At 47.3% G+C, this 21,590-nt stretch overlaps 5 protein-coding genes across 5 annotated transcripts; 2 read left to right on the top strand and 3 right to left on the bottom strand.

Moving 5' to 3' along the window:
- Nucleotides 1–761: 761 nt before the first annotated feature.
- On the top strand, nt 762–1,556 carry BKA67DRAFT_529311 (uncharacterized protein; the record flags this gene model as incomplete). Its single annotated transcript, XM_046099047.1, has 3 exons — nt 762–838; nt 869–993; nt 1,402–1,556. The coding sequence occupies 3 exons, from the start codon at nt 762–764 to the stop codon at nt 1,554–1,556; spliced, it is 357 nt and encodes a 118-aa protein (XP_045963266.1).
- A 1,362-nt stretch (nt 1,557–2,918) lies between these two features.
- BKA67DRAFT_6699 (heterokaryon incompatibility protein-domain-containing protein) lies at nt 2,919–4,259 on the bottom strand. The gene has a single exon (XM_046108665.1). The coding sequence runs from the start codon at nt 4,032–4,034 to the stop codon at nt 2,964–2,966; it is 1,071 nt and encodes a 356-aa protein (XP_045963265.1). The 5' UTR covers nt 4,035–4,259; the 3' UTR covers nt 2,919–2,963.
- Nucleotides 4,260–5,460: 1,201 nt separating this feature from the next.
- On the bottom strand, nt 5,461–8,948 carry BKA67DRAFT_543645 (uncharacterized protein). The gene is made up of 8 exons (XM_046101203.1): nt 8,732–8,948; nt 8,545–8,568; nt 8,376–8,494; nt 7,678–8,195; nt 7,295–7,605; nt 6,756–7,193; nt 6,432–6,670; nt 5,461–6,370 (listed from the first exon to the last, which is right to left on the bottom strand). The coding sequence occupies exons 1-8, from the start codon at nt 8,828–8,830 to the stop codon at nt 5,857–5,859; spliced, it is 2,262 nt and encodes a 753-aa protein (XP_045963264.1). The 5' UTR covers nt 8,831–8,948; the 3' UTR covers nt 5,461–5,856.
- Nucleotides 8,949–12,782: 3,834 nt separating this feature from the next.
- On the bottom strand, nt 12,783–17,561 carry BKA67DRAFT_543634 (ABC transporter). The gene is made up of 9 exons (XM_046101202.1): nt 17,216–17,561; nt 16,973–17,160; nt 16,251–16,907; nt 15,013–16,199; nt 14,782–14,957; nt 14,199–14,728; nt 14,016–14,131; nt 13,779–13,966; nt 12,783–13,703 (listed from the first exon to the last, which is right to left on the bottom strand). The coding sequence occupies exons 1-9, from the start codon at nt 17,324–17,326 to the stop codon at nt 13,035–13,037; spliced, it is 3,822 nt and encodes a 1,273-aa protein (XP_045963263.1). The 5' UTR covers nt 17,327–17,561; the 3' UTR covers nt 12,783–13,034.
- A 1,086-nt stretch (nt 17,562–18,647) lies between these two features.
- On the top strand, nt 18,648–21,543 carry BKA67DRAFT_6586 (heterokaryon incompatibility protein-domain-containing protein). The gene has a single exon (XM_046107302.1). The coding sequence runs from the start codon at nt 19,024–19,026 to the stop codon at nt 21,352–21,354; it is 2,331 nt and encodes a 776-aa protein (XP_045963262.1). The 5' UTR covers nt 18,648–19,023; the 3' UTR covers nt 21,355–21,543.
- The last annotated feature ends 47 nt before the right edge of the window (nt 21,544–21,590 follow it).

Here is a 21,590-nt window from a genome sequence, read left to right as displayed (position 1 = left end):
AAGGAGTGGCTATGTGTGTGGTAGCACACTATAGATGTACATAGTAGGTAGGTGGCTGGTAAGCCCGGAATACAGGTGGTTGGGGCCTATATGAATGAATGAACGAATGGAGTCACATGGTAGTTATAATGCTACACAGAGAGCCCATTTGGTTTTATTACGTGCACTGTGTCGAATAATGGCCTTGTGATTTGTACTGTACCGCAGCACATGCATAATAACCTTGTAGAATTAGGAACGCATTAAGAACTAACCAGTGAGGGAAAACGAAATGGACACAGGGCAATGGGCTTTCCAGTTCTGAATTACTAGACCAGAGGTGAAAGCCTGCATAACCGTAGCTTGGTCCAGAAATATAAGCGAGTCTAGCAGAAGTCAGCAAAAAGCAAGAGGCCCACTATTGGCCGACACAACTAGGTAGGTACTGTTCCTCCTCAGTCAATATAAATTGCGCCAAACACCGTCCCATGGCATGATACACGGTCATTTGCATGTGACTAATTACGAGTATTGTGGGTACCATATTTGGCTCCAGTGTCGGAGAAATATCCAGCCAACGTGGGTGCATATGAACAAGATTAGGACCACCCGGATACATTAGCATGATTGGTCGACAGTAGATTTGTATCGAGAAGACGCCCACTGAAAACATTCCCAATCTGTTCTCTTCCTTATCACATATCCTCATGAACTGCACCTCCTTACTTCATTCGCCATCGAATTACGTTCTTCATGTGTGTTGCCGCCTCAGAAAAAGCAAAATGACTCACCTTCAACATCAAAGTCAGGATCTTCAGATTCGGCCATCACCACAAGCGGCTGCCGTTGCCTATGCAGTGTCAGCTAAACAGCTGATTTCTCATGATAGGTATTTTATTCTAGTTGTATTGCAAGTCGCAGTGATCATGAATACGCAGAGGGACAAATGCAAGGGAGACCTGTCAAATGAAGATGTATCATGTCTTGGAAGTCTTGAGTACTCAATACTAGCAGGTTCGTAGCGCTCTGGCTGGCTTCTCCGGAGCCATCTAATCAAGTATACTCGCAAGATTCCATCGGCTTGACTCTTTTGTATTTTCCATCACTAGTTTTCACAATGTTCCCAATTCAAGCCCGATTTTACGAATTCTTTCTAAAATTTGGCTTGTTGGTATACGAAGAAAAAGAACGACAATGGTAGAAGAAACGCCGCACTACAGGCCACTTGGAGATGTGAACGAAACAAAGAACTATAGTATACCTACTCTCAAAGGCGTCTGGAATCCGAAAGCGTCTTGCATATCAGTCAAGTTAGAACTGGTATGCCATCAATGTGGAATGATGACTCTCGATTCCCTGGTACTTCTTCCTTAGTAGCAGGTTCCACCCTGTGTCGACCCTGCATGCTTGACAGTCGTGCAGATAAGTTCTCAGGTTTCATTTCAAGTAGCATCAGCAGTGCAGAATACGAAGCACTCAACCCCAAAATGGAAAGGGCAATAGGAAAGAAGAGCATCAGAAGCCGAGTGGGCTTTGGAGATCCGGGCGATTTATTGAAATCCCACGGCGAAGACTAGAATATCCTCATATTATACAAACCACCCTGAAAAGATCCAAGAGCATTGCTAATAAATTGAGGGCGCTCGTCTTTATCATTGAGGCCGCTCATCTTTATCATTGAGGCCGTGTGGGCTTTGCTCTTTTGCTCCTTTGCTCCCTGATGCTCAATGGATCGTGATGTCCCACGCTTAAAGCGAGGCAACCGTGTAATCCCCCCACTAGTATATAGGCTCGGCGAACGAAATTTAGCTCTAAGTTGCTTTGTACTGGGCGTTGGTGATGGTTCCGTTTGAGATATCACATTGATTTTCACGTCGTGCTATCATCATTGTGGTTTCTAAAGGTCTCTTAGGGAATATGCCGGGTTTTTGGATTCGTCCTTTGAAATGATATGTACAGACTGTAGAGATGGTGCCCATGGTGCACAAAAATGTGCTAAGCTGTGTAGTATGAAACAGTAATGAATGCCATAGGAATTCACTGAAAAACCTAGGTTATCTATTTAGGTATCCTCCACAAGGAATACAGGGTATCTTTATTCCTCGTCCGTCTCGCAAATACTATCCATAGGCATATTATTTATCCTTATCGTGTTGTGTGTCTACGAAGCAAAGAAGTCGAATGACAAACAACTTGTAATAACACGACATTAGCACATACTAGTTATGAAATGGGGCTGCTAGTCCTAATACTTGTTTTGTTTATCATCTACTTATAAAGTGGCGGTATTATAATAATAATCTAGGATAAAACTGTTATAGCATGAAACAAAGTTGATAAATTGGTGAATTAATTCTAATAGAATCATACTTATAACATAACGTTTTGACTCCACTTAGTGGCCTAGGCTTAAAGAGCAGCCACTATGGCTAAATTTATTGGTTCGAATATCTATTATATTAGTTGAGTTTTTCTGTTTCTAAGACCGTATTATTACAATTTAATTTTGTTTAAGTAATGAACCTTTATTACCGTGCTTTACCTTCCGATATGATTAGCGTACATGATTAAAAGTGCTCTTATAGCTACGTGATACACACTTTTATATTCAAAAGTATATTCTTTACATTCAGAGTACCTTAATAGTGTAAAGTGCATCCGTCTCGGAATACAGAGAAAATGAGCAGTCTCAACTCTTCATTTAATATTTTATAAGCATACTTGGTGGGCCAGGAGTGACCAAACTATACCTCTCGACTACATAATCACCCCCTTGCCAGCACAGTCCGATGTGGATTACGGCTCGCGTGAAGCTTTGCCATATATCCTGTTTAGCTAAAGCTATGATCTAACAACTATTAATATGTGACTTGTAATTACAAAAAAAAAAAGTATTTCTAAGTGATATAATGTAATTATAAGATTTAATAATATCCTTACGTCGATAAATATACCGTTATTATAGATAACTATAGATATTAATTCTACCGACTTTTGGTAGACACAGAACTAGAACCGGGTACTGGATTTGTGCTAGTATCTGATCCTGTCCTCCGCCTACGCTCAAAGTCCTTCAGCAATGTGTAAATTGCGCCAAGGGGCATAAATTGTATCAACGACCGGAACCCTTCAGGGAAGATCGCAGTAGCGTTATCCATGAGCTCTTCATTACAGCGGTTCCAGCGGAGAACTTGCATCCAAGACAAAATCTCGTCGCCAACGAGGAACGCAGGAAAAGTGGCCATAGCAATCTCCTCCAGAATCCAATCACGTTGTAGATATGGACGGCTAAAAAAGGCTTGCGCCGCAACAAACGCAGGAAACTGAGTGGGATCGCGGATATCGGGGGGCACATCCCACAGCCACTTCATCTCGGTCATCCATTTATATTGAGGTGCATAGTTCTCTGGATGCTGAGTTTTGTCTTCGGGATCTCCAAAGTTGTCAGGCATGCACTTGTCAACTGTACGAATGATTTTCACGGCGTAGTCAGATGTTTCGTCCTTCTCGCCAAGCCAGCCAACCACCATTCGAGCCGATCTGTAGACCATGGCCATATGGGCCCGCCGTTGGGACTGCTCGCGGGCATCACTCTGATTCACGCAGAGTGCATCAACCCACAGGCGAAGAGGTGTTTGAAGATCCGAGCGCGGATTTGAATCTAGCAGAATGGACTGAACGCCCTTCAGAAGACGGGACAGCCATCTCGGTGTCTTCTTCGCTGTCGGCGTGAAGCGTTGCTCCTCTGAAGCAGCATCTTTGACCTCAACAGCATCAAAAACCACCGCGCGAACATTCCTCAAAGCCTGAGCGAGAGTTGCAGGTACTGAGATTCTGCGCTCGTTGAGGCATATCTGCTCAGTTGTATTTGAATCGCCATACAGAACGGAAAGTCCAATGAATTCGACGTCAGGGGCAAGTGCGATATTGACCAGGCGACATACGACAGTGTCGCTGATGTCATGCGCTGGCTGCAGTTCGAGGAGTCGGACTTCAGATCCTGATGGATGTAGTTTCCTGAAGTGGATTTTGGTCTGCAATGGTGAAGCCATCATACGCGGGTTGAGGAACTGAGGTAGGTGTTCCAGAGAATTGAAGTTTCTTCGAGAGAAATTCCCCTGCGTACTCCACTAAACAAGCTACACAAAACAAGGGTGTGCAAAGTAGCCCAAGTCAGAAGTCCCAAGTCAGTAGTTAGACGATGCCGGCCGTTGGCTGCGGGATAACGTTTTGCAAATTCCGGAGGGCAGGGCAGGCGTGATTGCCCCGCACAATAAATACGAAAGGATCCTTATCCTAGAAGCCTCTCTTGACCCTAGCTCTATATTGACTAACAAAGGGATAGCCTGGTTTCTTTTGAAATCGCCAGTCTTTTCTAGAGCTGATTTGGGATGCAAGGGGGGCGTCGGTCGCCCATGGTTTTATGACAAGATTCTGTCGTATTTCCCCATTTCAGTGCTCGCATAGTGAAGCTCTTTCCATTATTCTGGTTCGTAACGGCGGCTATGTTGGACTCATGTTGCTGTTGTATGACTGAAGAAGTTGCAATCAGGAGACGCACGAAAAGGGACCGCAAACCAAATGGCGGTGGGAGCCAGGGCCAATCTCCTGGGACAATCCCTTATCCTTGCTCGTATCTTCTTCCCTGTTTGCTTAGATGCAAGTGTATGCGCAAGATGGTTGGTGTTTTTTTATTGTGCCGGCTAGAGAACCCACAAAATAATGTGACGACCGATTGCTCTGCTCAAGAGAACTTTGATAACCCCAAGCCCAATTCCCATTTAATGCCATTGCGTCGCCACAAGGACTTTATTTTATTATGGCAGCAGGCCAAAATAACCCTAGTGGGGCAGGTTCTTTTGCAAAGGAGGTCACAACTGGTTCGGAACTCAATATCACGGAAAAACACCCATGCAGTCAACCAGTATCATAATGTTGTCTTGTGTTAGCGCTTTCTTGACCCCCGCGCTCTCTGTCTAAAATGCATACATACATAGTAGAGACAGAAATCCATTCTAGAACTCAACTTATACCATATTATTTCTAAACTGAAAACTGGGATTTGAATGTATTGATAAATCTTATAGAGAATCATCAAGGATGCAACTATTTTTTCCGCGGTCATATTCTATCGTGGAATAAATTATTGTTAATAGAATCTTTCAAGCCACCACTATGCTGTATGCATTCTAGTAGAGAGCGCGGGGGGTCGCTTACCTCAGAACATGAATGACATGTGGTGGTTCCTGAGGATGTCGGGCTGAGCCGTTGAAATGAAACGGTAGATGTGCTAGCAAGGGATCCTGGTCAAATATGGAGAAGCGAACAAACTACAATGTTCACGGGATGTAGTCTGTGCTTTGGATCACGGATTCAAATGCTTTGGCTAGTCTTCGCACCCGGATCCTAATTGCGGATGGTCCTAGTCGATGGACTGTTCCAAGGGCTCAAGAAACCACTTTAAGAGTTACATGGCGATGTGATTCATTGACGGGATTAGTGTATTGTGATGCACTCAAATAGAGCCCTCGATTGAAGAGGTGAATTTGTTATGCGCCTACATGCGTCCATGGATCATTGCTAGCATCTAATAGGTAGAGTCTAGAGGACCTCGAGGTCTGCATGATGCTACCAGGTGACAAGTTGGCAAACAGAGGCTCTAAGGAGTCGTTCGATGAGTCAAAGATAAAGAGACCAGACGAACTGATTCCATGGTGGCACCTCTCGTTTCATCGCTGATGAAGAAATACCCTAATCGTTGACTTCATTTCGATCCAATATCGACCCTTCTAAGGTTAGAATAGAGTGCCTCAGAAGTAGAGGCAGAGTTACAATATTGCTAATACCTCCCTCAACGTCCTTCCTAGAACTTCCTAGCTAAGAAGTAAAATAGTTAAAGTTCTCCTCAAGTAACCCCATCATTTGCTGGTTATTGTAAAACCAATCACCGAGCGACCCATCCTGCTGCAGTGGGCCTGTTCCTTGTGCGCTGACTTCCCTCTGGGTATCAGGACGGATGTTGCCGCCCTTGGCTCCACTGACTAGTCCGGCAGCACCGGCAGTACCGGTAGCACCAGTAGCACCAATATCCTGCGTCGTTAGTATGTTTGGGTTGAGCCCTGGAACGAATCCCAAGGCATGCAAATATGCGTTGAACTCGTCGCTCATCGATGGCTGAGTCGCACTGGTCTTGATCTCGATATATCTATTCGCAATGTTATACAGGATGTGGAAGAGCCGCTGTGCCGAGGCTGTCATCTTGCAGAGCTTTGCGGCGTGCTCGAGATTCGTGACAAAGCTGTGCAATCGTTCCAGATCCGCCATATCCATTGTTTCAATCACGCGGCAAAAGAGGACGATGAATGGAATGAATGGCGCGTAATGTATGGTCCTGGAACCTAAAGATCAGCATGTGATAAACTTCACACAAACGAACTGGAAAACTAGCGTACCACTGAATATATAAATTTATGCCCAATCCATCCTGAGGCTCTATCATTGCGAGACACTTTTCGTGGAGCAGGAGTGCTGTGCGAGCGCTGCTAACACACTCATCTGTAAATGTACCCGTCGAAGAATCTGATTTGGGCATCGCGCGAAGAATGAGAGTGGCAACGGCGTAGCATAGCACTTTACCTTGCATAAGGCCGAAAGTCGTGTGAGACTGGAGCTGTCTTTGAGATTCGCCGGCCTAGATGTGGTGCTCAGCTCAGTAACAAAGGGAAAGGGACCGGCGACGAGTTTGGGGATACGGAGAAACTGTAAAGTTGTCTCACCTCTAGCTCTTCAATTGAGTTGATCACTTTCTTGGTGCTCTCAAATAGGGTTTGTGCCCGTACCGCCCTAACGTTGTCGGGTATTTCCAAGGCCGCAGGGCTGTACAAGTCTTCGTAGCAACGTCCCTGTACATGGGCAAGCTGTACCCAAGGCTTTGTACAATTTCCCCAGGGTATGTGATCACCTAGCCCTGAATCTGGTACAGGTACGGTGATATCCCAGTCCGCAATGCAAGAGGGTCTACCCAGTCGAAGAGAAAGTCCCTTTTCGATGATGTATACATTCCAGAAGAGCCAGATCTTCCGAGATCTCTCACTTTCGGGGTCGCCTTCCACGTGATTGAAGCGATGATATCCTGAGCTGACGCACATTTGCGTGGCGCTGGATATGAGCGTCCATGAATGTGATGCTCTGGAGTTCTCGATCGTGAAATGGCACTGTGACCGGATCCAAATACGTTAGCCACGAACGAGAATGTCTAGCACCTTGCCAAATCACCAATCCGCCTTCAGACGACAAAAACTGCAGGCAGACTAACCGCAAATACAAGCGCTGTTATATAATCCATGTTACAGGGCAGCTGGAGTGGAAGAGCTGACAGGAGCTTCTCGAGATTGGTGCGGCATGAGAGGGACTCTTTCCTCAGGTCAGCTCTCTGAAGATGCTCGCCCAGCTCTTGATCGGTGAGTTGACAGCTCAATTCTTCGTACAACCAACAAAGCCCCGCGTTGGTTATGATGAGATCGGCATCAGAACAGTTGGCTGAGAATAAGGTTTTGAGAACATAGTCGGTGAAATCCTGGGTTGAGATAAGGCCGCAAAGGTGGAAGCAGCTTATCTTGGGGACATCTTGAGAATTGGTCGGTCAGCACAGATCCATTTTGCCTCTAGGTTGTGCGGTCGTAGTGCTTGGATACGAACCCTGTGCTAGTCTGATGCTAGCCATAGCCATGTTGGGTGATGGACGAGCAGGTTTGTAAAACCTTGCCTCACAGGCGCTGGTCTTCGTAGGAGCATAGCGATGTTCCTTAGCCGTGGATACTTCGTCTCGTTGGCTGACAAGGTCTCGTAGAGCTTTCAACGTATCATCAAGTTCGAGGTGAAAGTCCTTGAGTGGCCCAAAGCTGACCGAGTGTGCGAGATAGCTGTTCGCAAAGTCGGCGTGCGCAGTCATGGAAGACGCTCCTTCAAACTCAGTGTTGCCCGCGAGCGTAGCTGGTGTCGCAGAAGTATTATATCCCGGGCTGCCCTCCCGGTCTCTAATAGAAGAAAATGGTGTGGAATTCGAAAATGTATTTTCGTGGCCATTTGCCAGCCCAGCCGCCAGGGGACCATGAACAACACGGTCTAGTGGCCCTTGGTTGTGATTACTCGTTAAGTTCTCAAGGAGACCAACAACCTTAGTCAGGCGCTCCTCTATACGATCGATCTTCCTTTCACTCGAGGTTTCACCGTTAGCACCTATGAGCTGCGCCTGAACGAGAATCTTTTGTCTTCTTTGACCGCTAGAAATCTAGTGGCGATGACGCATCAATCTTCTATTGACAAAAGTTTTACGACAAAAGCTCGCCATCGCCATGAAAATTATGAGACTTAGAAAAATAAATTATAGGACTTACTACTGCGTCGAAATTAGCACCCGCTGACGTTTGGGCCGTGTGCCCTGGACGTCCTCATACGTGCAGGCCGTTCTTGATCGTAGACAATTGGAGCATGGTTCACTTCGGTCACATCCGATCTATGAAATCAGCATGACACATATATAGATTCGCTGTGAGAGCTTCATACCTTACGGAAACGGCAGACTTCACACTATCACAAGGCAACGGGCACAAGGTCAGCAACATGCTTGAAAATATGATACTACCAGCAGTATGGCTACCTTGCGAAAGTGGCCAATTACGTTCCCGGCCACGCGCCGCGGGGATAAATGGCATTGTAGCGCAGGAAGAACTCCGAAGACAAAATCACTTACTGCTCGACGATGGATTGGAGACGGCCTGCGTTGACGTTCACCATTGCTGCCAGGGGTATTGTTACCCCTGTTCTCATTAGATTCTGGAGTTTCTTCCATTAGGTTGTCGAGCAAATGCCTGCTTGCGCTTGCCTGGAGGTAGGTGTGCCTGATCAAATGGGCAATGCAGCAAAAATCGCAGCGCGTACGGTTACAAAATCGGGTGCCACGGGCAGGACGCCCTAGGCTCGAGCCAGTGTGCATTGGCTTTTCCGCTAAGCATTTAACCTACCTGAATTCACCCCCTAAGAGTTGGAGATCAAGAACGGGTCCCGCGGTTATCCGTTATCCGACTCGCCAAAGAGCTAACTATTGCTTGCGTGGGGTCTGAGAGCATCGATCCGCATGGAATTTTGCCCTTTCAACGTGGGGCTAACCTTGAACACCAGCGTTTCTTAGGTGTAAGGCCTATGTATGTGTCAAAAAAATTATGCATGAATGGATGGCAAACGCATATAAGACCATGAAAAGCAAAGACAAAAGATGTGTGTTATGATTATAGTAGCAACACTTAGCAATTGACCACATCTGATGTATGTTATGATAACCACTTATCAGCTTGCTAAGCAAAAATCTCCTAATCAAAAAAGAAAAAGAAATAGCATTAAAAACTCGAAAAGACATACAATATCACGTTGTGCTTACCTCTAAATCGCCCACCCTATATTCATGTTTTCATACTGCACATTTAGACGTACCACGTTAACTAAACAGCTGCCTCAGCCTAGACAGTTCTTAAAATAAAATTCATCCAAGCTAAACAGAAATTTTCTTCTCTAACTTAAGCTTTCAACAGGGGAATTAACCAGGGATTGTGGCTATGCTACTAGATCCAGGTTGGCAAAATGGTTAGCCCTCGAAGCAGAAACGGAGGTTGATGAACCCTAGTCCCTTCGGTGAATCCAAGATGGGTAAAAGAGGACCAGAGAGTAATAGAACTAGATGGCATGCCCATTTCTCACTGCTCGCCTCCTTGGACGGACGCAAATACTTCGCATTCCGAAAACATATAAATTTGTCACTTAATGCGCTAGGTATACATTAACATACCTTGGAGAGTCGATTATTAACACAAGATTCTGGAATAACCGTTTGCCTCATTTAGGCCCCCATATCGAGGGGACCCTGGTCGCTCTCGGGCGCCCCATGTGGATTTCTTATTGCGGAAAACTCAACCCAGCAGGACCTTACAGTGCAAGACCGAGCGATTTATCATACTGCCTTACAACCTCGCGATCCGACACATTTATGAGTACTTCCAGAAATAAAGTGTTCGATTTGATTGTTCCATGTAGTGAACCTTTCCTTCCTATTATACCTCAATAAAAGAGAGATGTGACGCGTTTAAGTACGCCTATTTCAAAAGACTTGTTTCGCGATAGTTAAAAAGAAAGCTTGGATTACGCATATAGACAAGGATTTCAGAACCAACGGACTCGAAAGTATCATGAAAGAAGTAGAGTTAATCATTCATTTGAGTACTCCGTCGCCGCTGCCACTACTCACCTTTGAGGCGAGTATCATACTGTGCCTAGCGCTAGTTGGATGTCAAACTAAAGACACAGTTTTACTGCCGCGAGTCGTCACGGCACTCAGACAGCTCGACCGGAAAGAAGGTGTCTGGAACATCCAAGATCTTGCCGATGTTTACAAAGCAGCTATAATAGCAGATCTGCCATGCACTAACAACTAGTATTTGTGTAAAGGGATATCGTGGACACAAAGTTGATTTAGATGATCAATGTAGTCTTTTAGTATAGGCTTTATTCAGAATTACGACGATAACATCAGAGGCGACTTTGTATAATAGCGTTACTTGTCCTCTAAGATAATGAAGCGGGCGCAACAAACATGTGTGTGTTGTGTATTTCCATTGCTGCATTATCTGGAACATTAGGATAACATGATAGTGCCTATTGCAAGGTCTATTCTTGCTTTTCTCGTATTACCGCTCCAACGGCGTGTCTCGTTTGCGGACCAAGTTCTTGATACACATATGTGTGATCGTACATAAAGTCATTTTAGTTCTGGACTGTATCTAATTAGTGCTCCGACCTACAGCGCGCGACCATCTTGGTTGTATTGGGTTACATCGATTAACATATGGCTATTGACGAGTCGGCGCCTACATTATTTCGATGTCTTGAAAACGTATAGTAATCCAACCTTCATCGGAGCGGCAAAACTTCCTTGTGTTGGATGCATCCACGTGTTGCGTGCACGTGTAGGATTGTTGAAACGCAGGATGCCGTATGGTTATCGTCAGGGTAATTCGATCGAGTTTCATTGAACTGTTCACGCACCCATCACCACTTGCCTAGGTAGCTTCCTCATAACTTTCTTCTGCTAGATCAGCGAGCCCGAAACCGACGGCCTCCACACATACTGCTGTTGATTCCAGCCACCATGTCGGGTTGCGCAGATTTACGAAGCCGGCCGTTCTCCAGCTTCAATTAAACCCTGGGTTCAAGTATCAGCTATGACTCTACCCGGCAGAGTCTACGTGCACAGGTGTGAAGTCATGGCAAGTGGAAACGTGGGCCAGAACAGTCGGCTTCTCTGATCATACCTTTTCCGTTAATATAACGCATGTACCTGCAGCACAAGGACCGGCGATTATGGATAACAGATACGACGTGCGCCTGGCTAAGCCCATTCGTGTTGATGTGTAGCTTTGGATTCTACTCTCGCAACTGGATGTCAGCTGATCACACTCAGCAAGAGTTCTGAAACACAGTAGCTTCTCTCTGATGTGATATGATGCGTACGCCGAAGGGAGAAAATTTGGACAGGTCCTTTAAGTTGCAGAAGTTATACCCATCAATCAAGGTATCGAAACAAGTGGTCGCGTCACGTGAACATTAGTAAACAGTTGATCTTACAGAAATAATGTCTAATCACAATAGGTTCAACCTTGGTGTCTCATTCTGCCCTGAGTCGTATCTGGAATGCGCCAGCTACTTGCTGCCGAAGCAGTCAGCACCCGGTCACCTTTAAATCTGAAGTTTGCCAGTTAGGGGACAAAGCAGCTGATTGGCTGTGCCGTAAAGGACTACTTTGGAATAGCGTTCATTATGTAAGCTTAAACAGACCGTCAAACGACATGGAACGTTCAAAGTGCACAAAACATCCCCACCGCCCCACCGCTCCACCGCCACTCGTTGTGACCCAAGAACCCGCGGGCTCCGAGGGCTGGGGTACTGCACTATTGCGGATACCCCGTGCCGCCGTGGTTATTTCACACTCAACTGCACAATCCATGCGGTCGGTAAGGGACTCGAAGAAATGACGAGTAGGAAAATGGTTTTATGGCATCTTCTACAGCCATACTAGCCAAAGCAGAGGGTTTCTACTGTTTTCCCCTCCCGCGAGAGTGCTATACGTGGTCAACTATTTCGATCTAATATATTAACAAATACGGCTGTGACAAGGGGCTACGCATTTTGCCACTGGACGGGCCCGCGAAAGATGGGTCCGGTATAGTCACGGTCATATATTCGTACGATCGTTGCGGCCAACCTCCGGAATTCTTTAAGACAATGACGCAACGATACCCGATTTACCTTCTATACTCACAAGCCGAGTTTACAACCTACAGCCTACATAGGATACCGATATGTTATCGATTGAATGAAAGTTTACCATTAGCAGCCTTGCTAATGCCGATATCGCCCCGAAAGAGATTAGGACGTAGTTTGCACAGTACTCTGATATCGTGTTAGCACAATTTGCAGCGCCGACCCAGAGCAATATGTGTGCATAGGTAGGAAGTAAGATCAAAGGCTGCTGCCTGCTGCTTTGCAGAAAACAATGCCTTTTGCAGCACACCGTCGCATCTAGATATCTCATTGTGCATGCGGGCGCATGACCGAGTCAAATGCTGCCGGTGATCGTACATTTCCCTAATGTGCACGCTATGGGCACTATGTTGTAGGGATTTGTGGGAGGGTCAAATTTTTGCTATTGATTATTTTCACGACTGAATAGGTGAAACTAGTTGTAACTGATAGACCTCGAATCAAATCAGCTCAGATTGGGGTTGAACACGGCCGATTGCAGTCTTGACCGGCCGTTGTCTAGGTGAGTTGGACTATGATATTTACTTTGTTATCGCGGACGTTGTAATAGTCGCATAGGCATGGAGCTAACATAGGCAGGTACACTGCAAGAGTGGATTTACCACATCTTCGTCGCGCAGTGTGTGGGCCTTCTTCTGGGGCCGAATACAATAAGTATGTGTAATGAATCTCTGTACTATGTTACACTAAGCCAAACTTTGCGCCTCGCACATCTTCTTATAAAGGTTTCCGTGTGCCAATAACTCCTCGTGTGTTCCAGTTTCTACAATCTTGCCTCCCTCAAATACACAAATAACATCAGCATGGCGGATGGTGGACAACCGATGGGCCACAGCAATTGTGATTCTATCTCCTGCCGCCGCCTGGTTGATTGCATCTTGCACGATTCTCTCTGATTCCGTATCCAGTGCACTAGTGGCTTCGTCGAGGAGTAAGATTCTGGGATTCCGGATAAGTGCGCGCGCGATGACAACTCTTTGCCGCTGTCCACCAGATAACTGCAAGCCATTTGTACCACATAATGTGTTGAGTCCGTCCGGAAGTGAAGAAATGAAGGTCCATGCATTCGCAGCACGACAAGCGGCTTCTATATCGGAATCAGGTATCGACGAAGGATCTTCAGTTGGGATGCCCATTGAAATATTCTCACGGATACTTCCAGGATACAGCGTAGGCTCTTGCTGCACAAGAGCAACATGTTCACGATATAATCGTGGCGACATCTGGTCGAGAGCTATAGAGTCAATTGCAATATGCCCGCGCACCGGATCGTAGAATCTTTCTAGCATTGCAATCATGGTGCTCTTGCCGCAGCCGGATGCACCAACAAAGGCAGCGAATTGGCCTTTGGTGATCTATAACAGAGATTAGCTATATCCCCCAAATAGCCGAGAAGAAAAGAGGCTGAGTCTAAGGTTGGCATTGCATACCTTCAAGTCTACTCTACGCAGAACGCGAGCATGGGGCCTCCGTGGGTAGGAAAATTCGACTTTGTTCAGTTCGATAGATTTGTAATCAGTTGGGGCTACATGATTGTTGTCGTGAGTTTCCGTGATTGTCGGTTCGAGCCGTTCGATCCAAAAGATGTAATTGGCTGCATGCCTTGCTTTTGTCATGCCTGTTGTATTGTGAGAGATTATTCGCTTAGCGCAAAGATGGAAGCTTACTACTGGAGAAACCAAAAAGAATGGAGGCCTGCTGGCCAGAAAAGAAAACACCCAAGAATGCTACGAAGAAGTTGACCATACTAAGCTCCCCGAAAGAAACAAGACGGCAACCATACCTACCCATGGCAAGCTAATTAGTATTGAAAAGTATTTGCTGTACAGAAGTGAGACGAAAATGCTTACCAAAAGCCCAAGGCCATAAAAGAATACTCCACGCTCTGAGTGAAGGCAAAGGCAGACATAATTGCAAGTATAGGTCTTGTCGACAAGGTAACGGCGTAGTCCAGCTCACGGGTGTAGTTGTCAAGGACCGACTTCTCAATGGCTAAAGATGACACGGTTCTGATTGCGTTGACGGATTCTGAAGCAATAGAAGAACTTGTCGAAAATCGTTTAGATATTGCGTGGTCCAGCTTGCCTTCCAACCGAATCCGAGCATAGCCTGACAGCAGTAAGGGGGGCAGGCCACCAAAGACGATTACGATGGCGAGTTTCCGTCCGTATACCAAAGCCACAACACAGCAGGAAACAACGCCGGCAGTTGCGATGAGGATCAAGGCAATATTGAAGCCCATCAGTTCAAATACAGCTTGTGGATATGAGTCGATTCTGCTGGCTAGCGCACCGACGGTATTTTCTGGATGATCAAAGAATTGTAGGTCTTGCTTGAGTATATTGTCTAGGAGCTGTCTGCGGTACTTTTGATTAAGAGTCTTTTCTCTGTTAGCTTATCGGATTTTAACCTGGTCGCATTTATGCCACCTACCTGGGCTACCACGTTTGACGACCACCCCACAATGAAATATACCACTAAGGAGCCTAGGCCGAGCACAAGGAACATTAGAGCGAAGAAATTGCCCCTCTTCTCCATGTCAGATCCCGTCAGTTCAAAAACTGCTATAGTCTTTGACATCAGAATAGCTTGGCCGGGATAACCAGCCGCTGCCGTTGGGTCAGTCCTGGTATAAATAAGGCCCGGAGATCAGATGTTACTTACCTCCAGCCAGACAACCAAACAGCAAGCACAGATAGGTCCATTTGAGCTCGGGTGACGATTTCGCCAAACGCACAATCACATGGAGCAGACCTAGGCTTTGATGGTTGTCGAAGCTGTCTCTTTCCATTCGTCTGTCTATGTCACTCCTTGATGTCGACATCCGCGTCAAAACCTTAGTGATCTCGGTACCCTTACTCGCCTCCGAAGTACCAGCATCATCTTCTTGAATTTTTGATACTGCCTTATCTATGCTCGCAGGCGATGCAAGATCTTGAGCATGTACCAAGCGGGAATATGCACCATTAGCGGCAAGGAGGGAAGCATGGGGTCCCTGTTCCAGGATTCGACCGTTCTTCATAACCACTATATTGTCGGCGTTGCGAATTGTCGCGAGCTTGTGCGCAATCACAATAGTCGTGCGACCTTTGGCTGCGTTGTCCAGGGCTTTCTGCACGATTTCCTCCGCATGAGGATCCAGTGCACTTGTTGCTTCATCGAGAAGGAGCACATGCGGTTGTGAGATAATACTGCGAGCAATAGCCACACGCTGTTTCTGTCCTCCGGATAAGAGACCACCCCGCTCCCCAATAACAGTATCGTAGCCATTGGGGAGGGAAGTAATGAAATCATGGGCAAAGGCGATCCTAGCAGCCTCTTCTACCCGTTGTCGTTTTTCTTGTTCCTCGTCGTTCTCCCAACGACTACCAACGAGACCGTTGCAAATATTCTGAAAAACCGTGCCGGAAAATAAAACGGGTTCCTGCTGCACAAGACGCACATTCTTCCTCAACCAGCTGAGATTGAGTTCGTCGAGCGGTCTGCCATCGAGTTTTATTGAGCCCGAGCCAGGGTTATACCATCTTTCAATGAGACCAACAATTGTGCTCTTGCCAGATCCGCTCTGTCCTACAAGAGCTGTCACTTTGCCTGCGGGTATATGCAACGAAAAGTCGTCCAACACAGTGACCTTGGGTCTCGTGGGATAGGAGAAGCGGATATGTGAAAAGTCCAAGGACCCGACTATCTCAGCTGGCCGCTCCCCGGACGTATCAAGGGGATCGATTACAGATCTGCGGTCAATCAATTTGAAGAGCTCTGCAGCCGCAGATGCTGCGCGGGTGAATTCGATGAGATAAGGAGCCGTGGCTGTGAGGCTGGAGGCGGCCATTACTACAGACATAAGAACGCTGACGATCGTTAATATTTACCGCAGTCTACCTCTGTAAAGAGCCACTCACGTAAAGACGTCTCCGGACTTCGATAATTCGTTATTCGCTAGCATCTTGACGCCTTGCCAAAATGTTAACGCAGTACCCGCATACATAATGCAGTATTCGGCAGAGAACAGGCCGCCGAAAAGCGGGCTTTTCTTGTTACCGATGCTGCGGGCCTTGACCAAGTATGCGTCAAAAGATTTCACCAAGCTTGATCGGATTCCAAATGCGTGCACCGTCCTAATGCTTGAAATGAGACTCTCGGCAAAAGCTCCAGCTTGTGCAAGTATTTGAAGAATGTCTGTTTCCATCTTGGCTTCGATCGTCGAGCAGATGCCTATGGTAAGAAGCGTGGCAGGCGCAATGCACGATGCTATCAAGGTCAGTTTCCACTGAGTGATGAATGCGAGTACGAAAGCCGAGATGAAAGCTGAAACCCCCTGGAAAACGAGCCCCAGCTTCTCAGCGATGCCCGCTTGTATTAATTTGCCGTTTGACGCTGCTTGCACAGAAATCGAGCCGGCGGAGCCTGTATCGAAAAAGGCAATCTCCTGGCGAAGGGCAGCCTTCAGGTAAGCGTGTCGAATATTCCGTGCAACCTTGTATGCAGCCAGAGTGAAAAGGGTACTATATATCCAGGTAAGAAAGAAGCGGGCGAGACCAATCAGGAAGAAATAGAGACTAGAATAGCTATATTAGTACACGGCGACCGCAAAGCTTATAGAGCCCATGGAGAGTGTTCTTACGCAAGTCTGCCGGCCTGAGCACGAAACAAGTCGCCGGTAGAAGCGCCTGTAGAGTAGTTGAGAATGACTGTGATGAACTCGCCAAAGACGAGGTTGACCATCGCCATTCCAACTCCCGATGCCAACGCACATACGACAGCAACCAACTGCAATGCATATATTTTAGATGTACCGAACTTAAAAATTCTCTGCGTGGCGTATAAGCAATATTCGAGTATGGTGTGTTAGGTAAATGGATCCTACCAGATAAGCTCCAGAGGTGTTCGACTCCTGATCATCCCCCGAAGGGCTCTCCTGCTTCTCAGCAGAGATGGGCCCGGCGGGCTTTTCGTTCATGATGTGTGCCGCTGGCATAATCGTGAGAACTTGAGCGTGGAACCAAACACTGCCCTGGGAATTCGATGTTTGAAACACCTTTAGGCAAGTACACTTTCCACTGCTTTATATGACACCAATGTTGAAAGTGTTCCACGCTGTGGAGACGCTTTCCAGCAACTCATCCTTGGTTAAATTCGACTCCGGCATGGCAGGTTTAGCGGCTTAGCTACCAGCTCTCTATGCACTAGGACGGGTCACCACAGAATACATCCTCTTAGCGCTTAATGGGGACTCTCAATGAAGTGGCCGCGGAACCGGTGCCCGAGAAGTGCGACGAAAAGAAGGTGGCTATGGGTGGAGAAATTAAAGCTTGGCAAGAAGCTAGCACATCCCACTTACTCTCTGCCACTTCACCAAGCTAATTTACTTGCTCGTATCTCAAACGTTTCGATGACTGAATAGGCACCGTCCATCGCAATCCCAAGGATTTGACGGCTGCCGACTCCGCGGGATCCGTAGTCGACTTAACGGTATATTCCTATGACGCCATGACCATTTTCGGGTCGGATCAATGCCTTGGCTTAAACCCTGCAGGGGAAGGGCATTCGCCTGTTGCCTATACTAAGCACATGAATGATCCAAATGTTACAGATTTGTTGTGGTGGTTATTCAGTCGCAAGACAACACCGTGACATGCTCCTCCCATCGTTCATCATGATGAATTCTCCAAAGGCTTCTAAGGCGCTGGCCTGGTGGGAACCCCGATTGTTCTTATCATTATTTCATTTTACACTTCTCCTGCTGCTTGCTTACGTGGGGCTTTCTCAGCCAGGTCTATATGAAGATTTTCCAGCTGTAGGCGTTGAGAACAAAGGCTTCTCCAAAGCCAGAGAGCTTTTCGCCAATAACGGCAGGCTTGTCCTTGAAAATGGTCGGAAGAAGTCTCTTTCCAAATACCTAGGACGAAGCGTAACTAGTTAGGTACTAACTAAATATCTCGTAGTTTAAAGGCTGTTTCCAGGTTTCCACTGAAGTCAGACCCAAAATTATGCTGCCTAATGAGAAGACTAACGAGATTCGAAATCATCCTGACATGAGTTTTAGCAAACCATTGAGGCAGGTGTGACGATGATACTATCGGGTTGCAAAACTACAAACAATGTAACAAGCTGGCTTTATGCTGACAAGATATGCTAGCTACGAAGAGAAAACTATAAAGATAAACCTTTATAATTGTAAGAGAGTACGATACGAGCACGATACGAGGGCGACATAGGCGAGGTGCGACGACGTACACCAAGGACTATAATTAGAACAAGACTGAAAACTGACGGACTAGCTAACGACGAGATGGACAGGACTGATATATACTAGCCGGCAGTTTAGGGCTGAGTAATTCTAACAGAGGTTTTCTATAAGACGAATGTTAGAAGTCATCCTGAGGCATGCTAGTCGGACCCGTCCTCTACCAGAGTTTCAACGCCAAGTAAACGCCCCACTGAACGGTGCCGGGGGAAGCATTTTCAAGCGCCCGCAACCTTTCAGTTCTCATGATTGTGGCGCGGCTAGACTGGCCTTTCTAGTATTCGGGTACTGCACCCACAAACCACATCAGAGGATCAGGCTGACGGTCTGCCCGCAAAGAGATATGTTCAGCCTAGACTTCCACTCTCGCCCCCAGCTCTTTCAGACCCTATTTCAACTCGAGCAGGCTTGGTTCAAGTTAAACACCGATGGGGCACGTAGGTATGGCACATATCTACAATGATCAAGAAGAGGAGTTGGGAACTGGACGGAGTGGGCGTCGGGCGCGGCTTAGGGAATGGGATCCCTTGTACCCATCCGATACGCCAAAGCAAAAATACCCGGAAGATAGAGGAGAACGTCCAGTTGAGTACAATTTCGGCAATGGCGTCAAGTTCAGCGTTGGACCTTCAACGAGGATTTCTGATTTCAATATCCCGGTGTGTAAACTTTGTCGTCATTTAAACCCTGACTTCATCGAGGCCGACAAATATACCCTCCTTTGCGACCCCTGGGCCTCTCGGCTGTATCAACAGGGTGAGAAGCTGCGCTCGTGCACGATGAGGATCTCTAAAGGGCAGGACTTTGCGCGGTCTGCGGCTAGACCAGGGGGCTGTGATTATTGCGGACTTCTCTGTCGTATGCTTTCCATTGAGCATCCAGGCTGGGAAACAGACCAGTGCCTTATCGAAATCAATCTGGCCTGGGACCTGCCAATCTTTGTGAGGTTAGACTATGGCCACACAGATCGCATCCCGAACCCCGGCTTGGACGAATTTACCCCTGATATCGAAAACCACGTGGACGGTGTCTCCCGAAAGAATGGTCTGACCGTTTCAACCCTGCGTCATACCCAAGCCGAGATCATAGAGATCTTCCGCCCCATGTCACCTCTGCATGAAGAGACATGTCTCCTCGGCCTGCATCAACTCGGTTACCAACCCCCTCGGTCTAAGCACAGCGATGACGGCTCCATAGCGAACTTCATGCGCACATGGGTCAAGATCTGTCGAGATGGTGACCAGGGGCATGAAAATTGTTTGAAGCGTTCCAAAACATTCATGCCTGACAAAGTCTTGTTTATAGGCAACGATCAGAACCCGACTATGCACCTCTTCAATGCCAAGTTCTGGGCAGACCGCGGAATCGTGGATGAGTACATTGCACTCAGCTATTGCTGGGGGCAGGAATCCTTTTTGAAGTCCACCAAGGAGAACATTGCCAGTTTTCATAAGGAGATCCGGTGGGATATGCTTCCGCCACTGTTTCAGGATGTTGTGAGGATAGCGAAAGGGTTGGATGTTCCATTTGTTTGGATTGACTCCCTTTGCATTGTGCAAGATGACGAGCTTGATTGGAAGATCCAAGCCCCCAAGATGGGAGACATCTATGCGAACGCGTTCTTGACAGTTGCGGCCGCATCCTCCAGTTCGCCGGCAGACGGGATTCTCGGCGAAAGACCCACAAGATGGCACACGCGTACTACGACTATAACTAACCCGCTAAACGGGGTCTCAACTGACCTGTGTGTGCGTCAGAGAGCCATAGATATGTGGGGAACAGCCAGAGAGGCAAACCCGGACTACCTGGACTCAAGAGCATGGATCTGGCAGGAGAGAATTCTGTCCACGCGGACCATAGTATTCACTAAGGCAGCCCTCAGGTTCGAATGTCGTAGCACTTCCATCTGGGAAGACCAGCTATTTCAAGGCCATTCGTGGTCCGCACGGATGAACGAGCCAGTCCATATCCACTGGAAACGTCTAATGGAAGACTTTACGGCACGAAATATGACGTGTGCAGGGGACCGGCTGCCTGCCATTAGCTCTGTCATGGCTAGAGTGAGTGCCGGGCAGGGCCTGACCCCGATAGCGGGCATGTGGAAAGAAAATCTTGTGCAGAACCTACATTGGATGCGAAATGATCTGAAAGACCGCAATCACGCCGGGCAGGGGCACCAGGAGGGCACCATACCAAGCTGGAGTTGGGCAAGCATTGGCTATCCAGTCCAATGGACCCTGGGGACAGCGGACCAACTGCCATACGATGACAAGAAATGGACGCTTCATTTGATAGACGTCCTGGATCCAGCCGCCACTGATGGAGCCTCGCAGTCAGCTGGTCCCGTTCTGGATCTCGTAGGGACAGCAATGCCTGCTCTGCTGAGAAGCTACCCGCCGGTCCCCGAAGAAAACAAACCGGCAAGTTACCGATTAGTGGTAGACGGCAAGAACGAAGAGTGGCAGGTCTTCCACGCTGACGGTGCGCTTGAGGCGAGGCACTTGTACATAAGTACACCACCTACGCATCGCACTGTTTACCGCAGAAGCCCCGGCATGTCTCCCGATCCTGGTGGTTGGCAGGCTACTTGTGCCCTCCTACAGCTGGTCGTATATGGGATAACTGCGACGTCGCTGGTGCTTACCGAGTCCGGCACCCGGTCGGGACGGCAGGTGTGGCAGAGGGTTGGACTCTTGCAGCACTACCGCGTGGAGGCATTTCATAATCGAGGCCATATGTTACGGCTTTTTTTAGAATAAGAAAATGGGATCTGGGCCGCTGATACGGGTGCGCCGCCATGATTCTCGATATAATGCCTCTATGTGGCTCAGGAAACTATCACTCACCCCATGTCCGAGGGTGTTTGGTAAATCTGACAAAACGATATAGGAAATCATTAATCACGTGAGAACGATGTTTTCTCTTACTCAAAGTTCGTAAAGATGTCCATGTTAAACAGCTATTCTAATCAGCACTTCATTGATGGTGACAGCCA

Source organism: Truncatella angustata (genome assembly GCF_020726525.1).
Source record: "Truncatella angustata strain MPI-SDFR-AT-0073 chromosome Unknown BKA67scaffold_1, whole genome shotgun sequence".
NCBI lineage: Eukaryota > Fungi > Ascomycota > Sordariomycetes > Amphisphaeriales > Sporocadaceae > Truncatella > Truncatella angustata.
This window is presented reverse-complemented; position numbering and strand designations above follow the sequence as displayed.

Bases quoted from the DNA above. Each gene is read 5' to 3' on its own strand.
- BKA67DRAFT_6699 (XM_046108665.1), bottom strand. From the start codon at position 4,034: ATGATGGCTTCACCATTGCAGACCAAAATCCACTTCAGGAAACTACAT.
- BKA67DRAFT_543645 (XM_046101203.1), bottom strand. From the start codon at position 8,830: ATGGAAGAAACTCCAGAATCTAATGAGAACAGGGGTAACAATACCCCT. The intron at 7,606-7,677 runs GTTCGTATCCAA...CCAATTCTCAAG, and splicing joins TAGCATCAGACTAGCACAGG to ATGTCCCCAAGATAAGCTGC. The intron at 7,194-7,294 runs GTTAGTCTGCCT...ATCCGGTCACAG, and splicing joins TAACAGCGCTTGTATTTGCG to TGCCATTTCACGATCGAGAA.
- BKA67DRAFT_543634 (XM_046101202.1), bottom strand. From the start codon at position 17,326: ATGCCAGCGGCACACATCATGAACGAAAAGCCCGCCGGGCCCATCTCT. The intron at 14,958-15,012 runs GTAAGTAACATC...ACCCAACGGCAG, and splicing joins GTTTGGTTGTCTGGCTGGAG to CGGCTGGTTATCCCGGCCAA. The intron at 14,729-14,781 runs GTAGGTGGCATA...AACAGAGAAAAG, and splicing joins CGTCAAACGTGGTAGCCCAG to ACTCTTAATCAAAAGTACCG.
- BKA67DRAFT_6586 (XM_046107302.1), top strand. From the start codon at position 19,024: ATGGGGCACGTAGGTATGGCACATATCTACAATGATCAAGAAGAGGAG.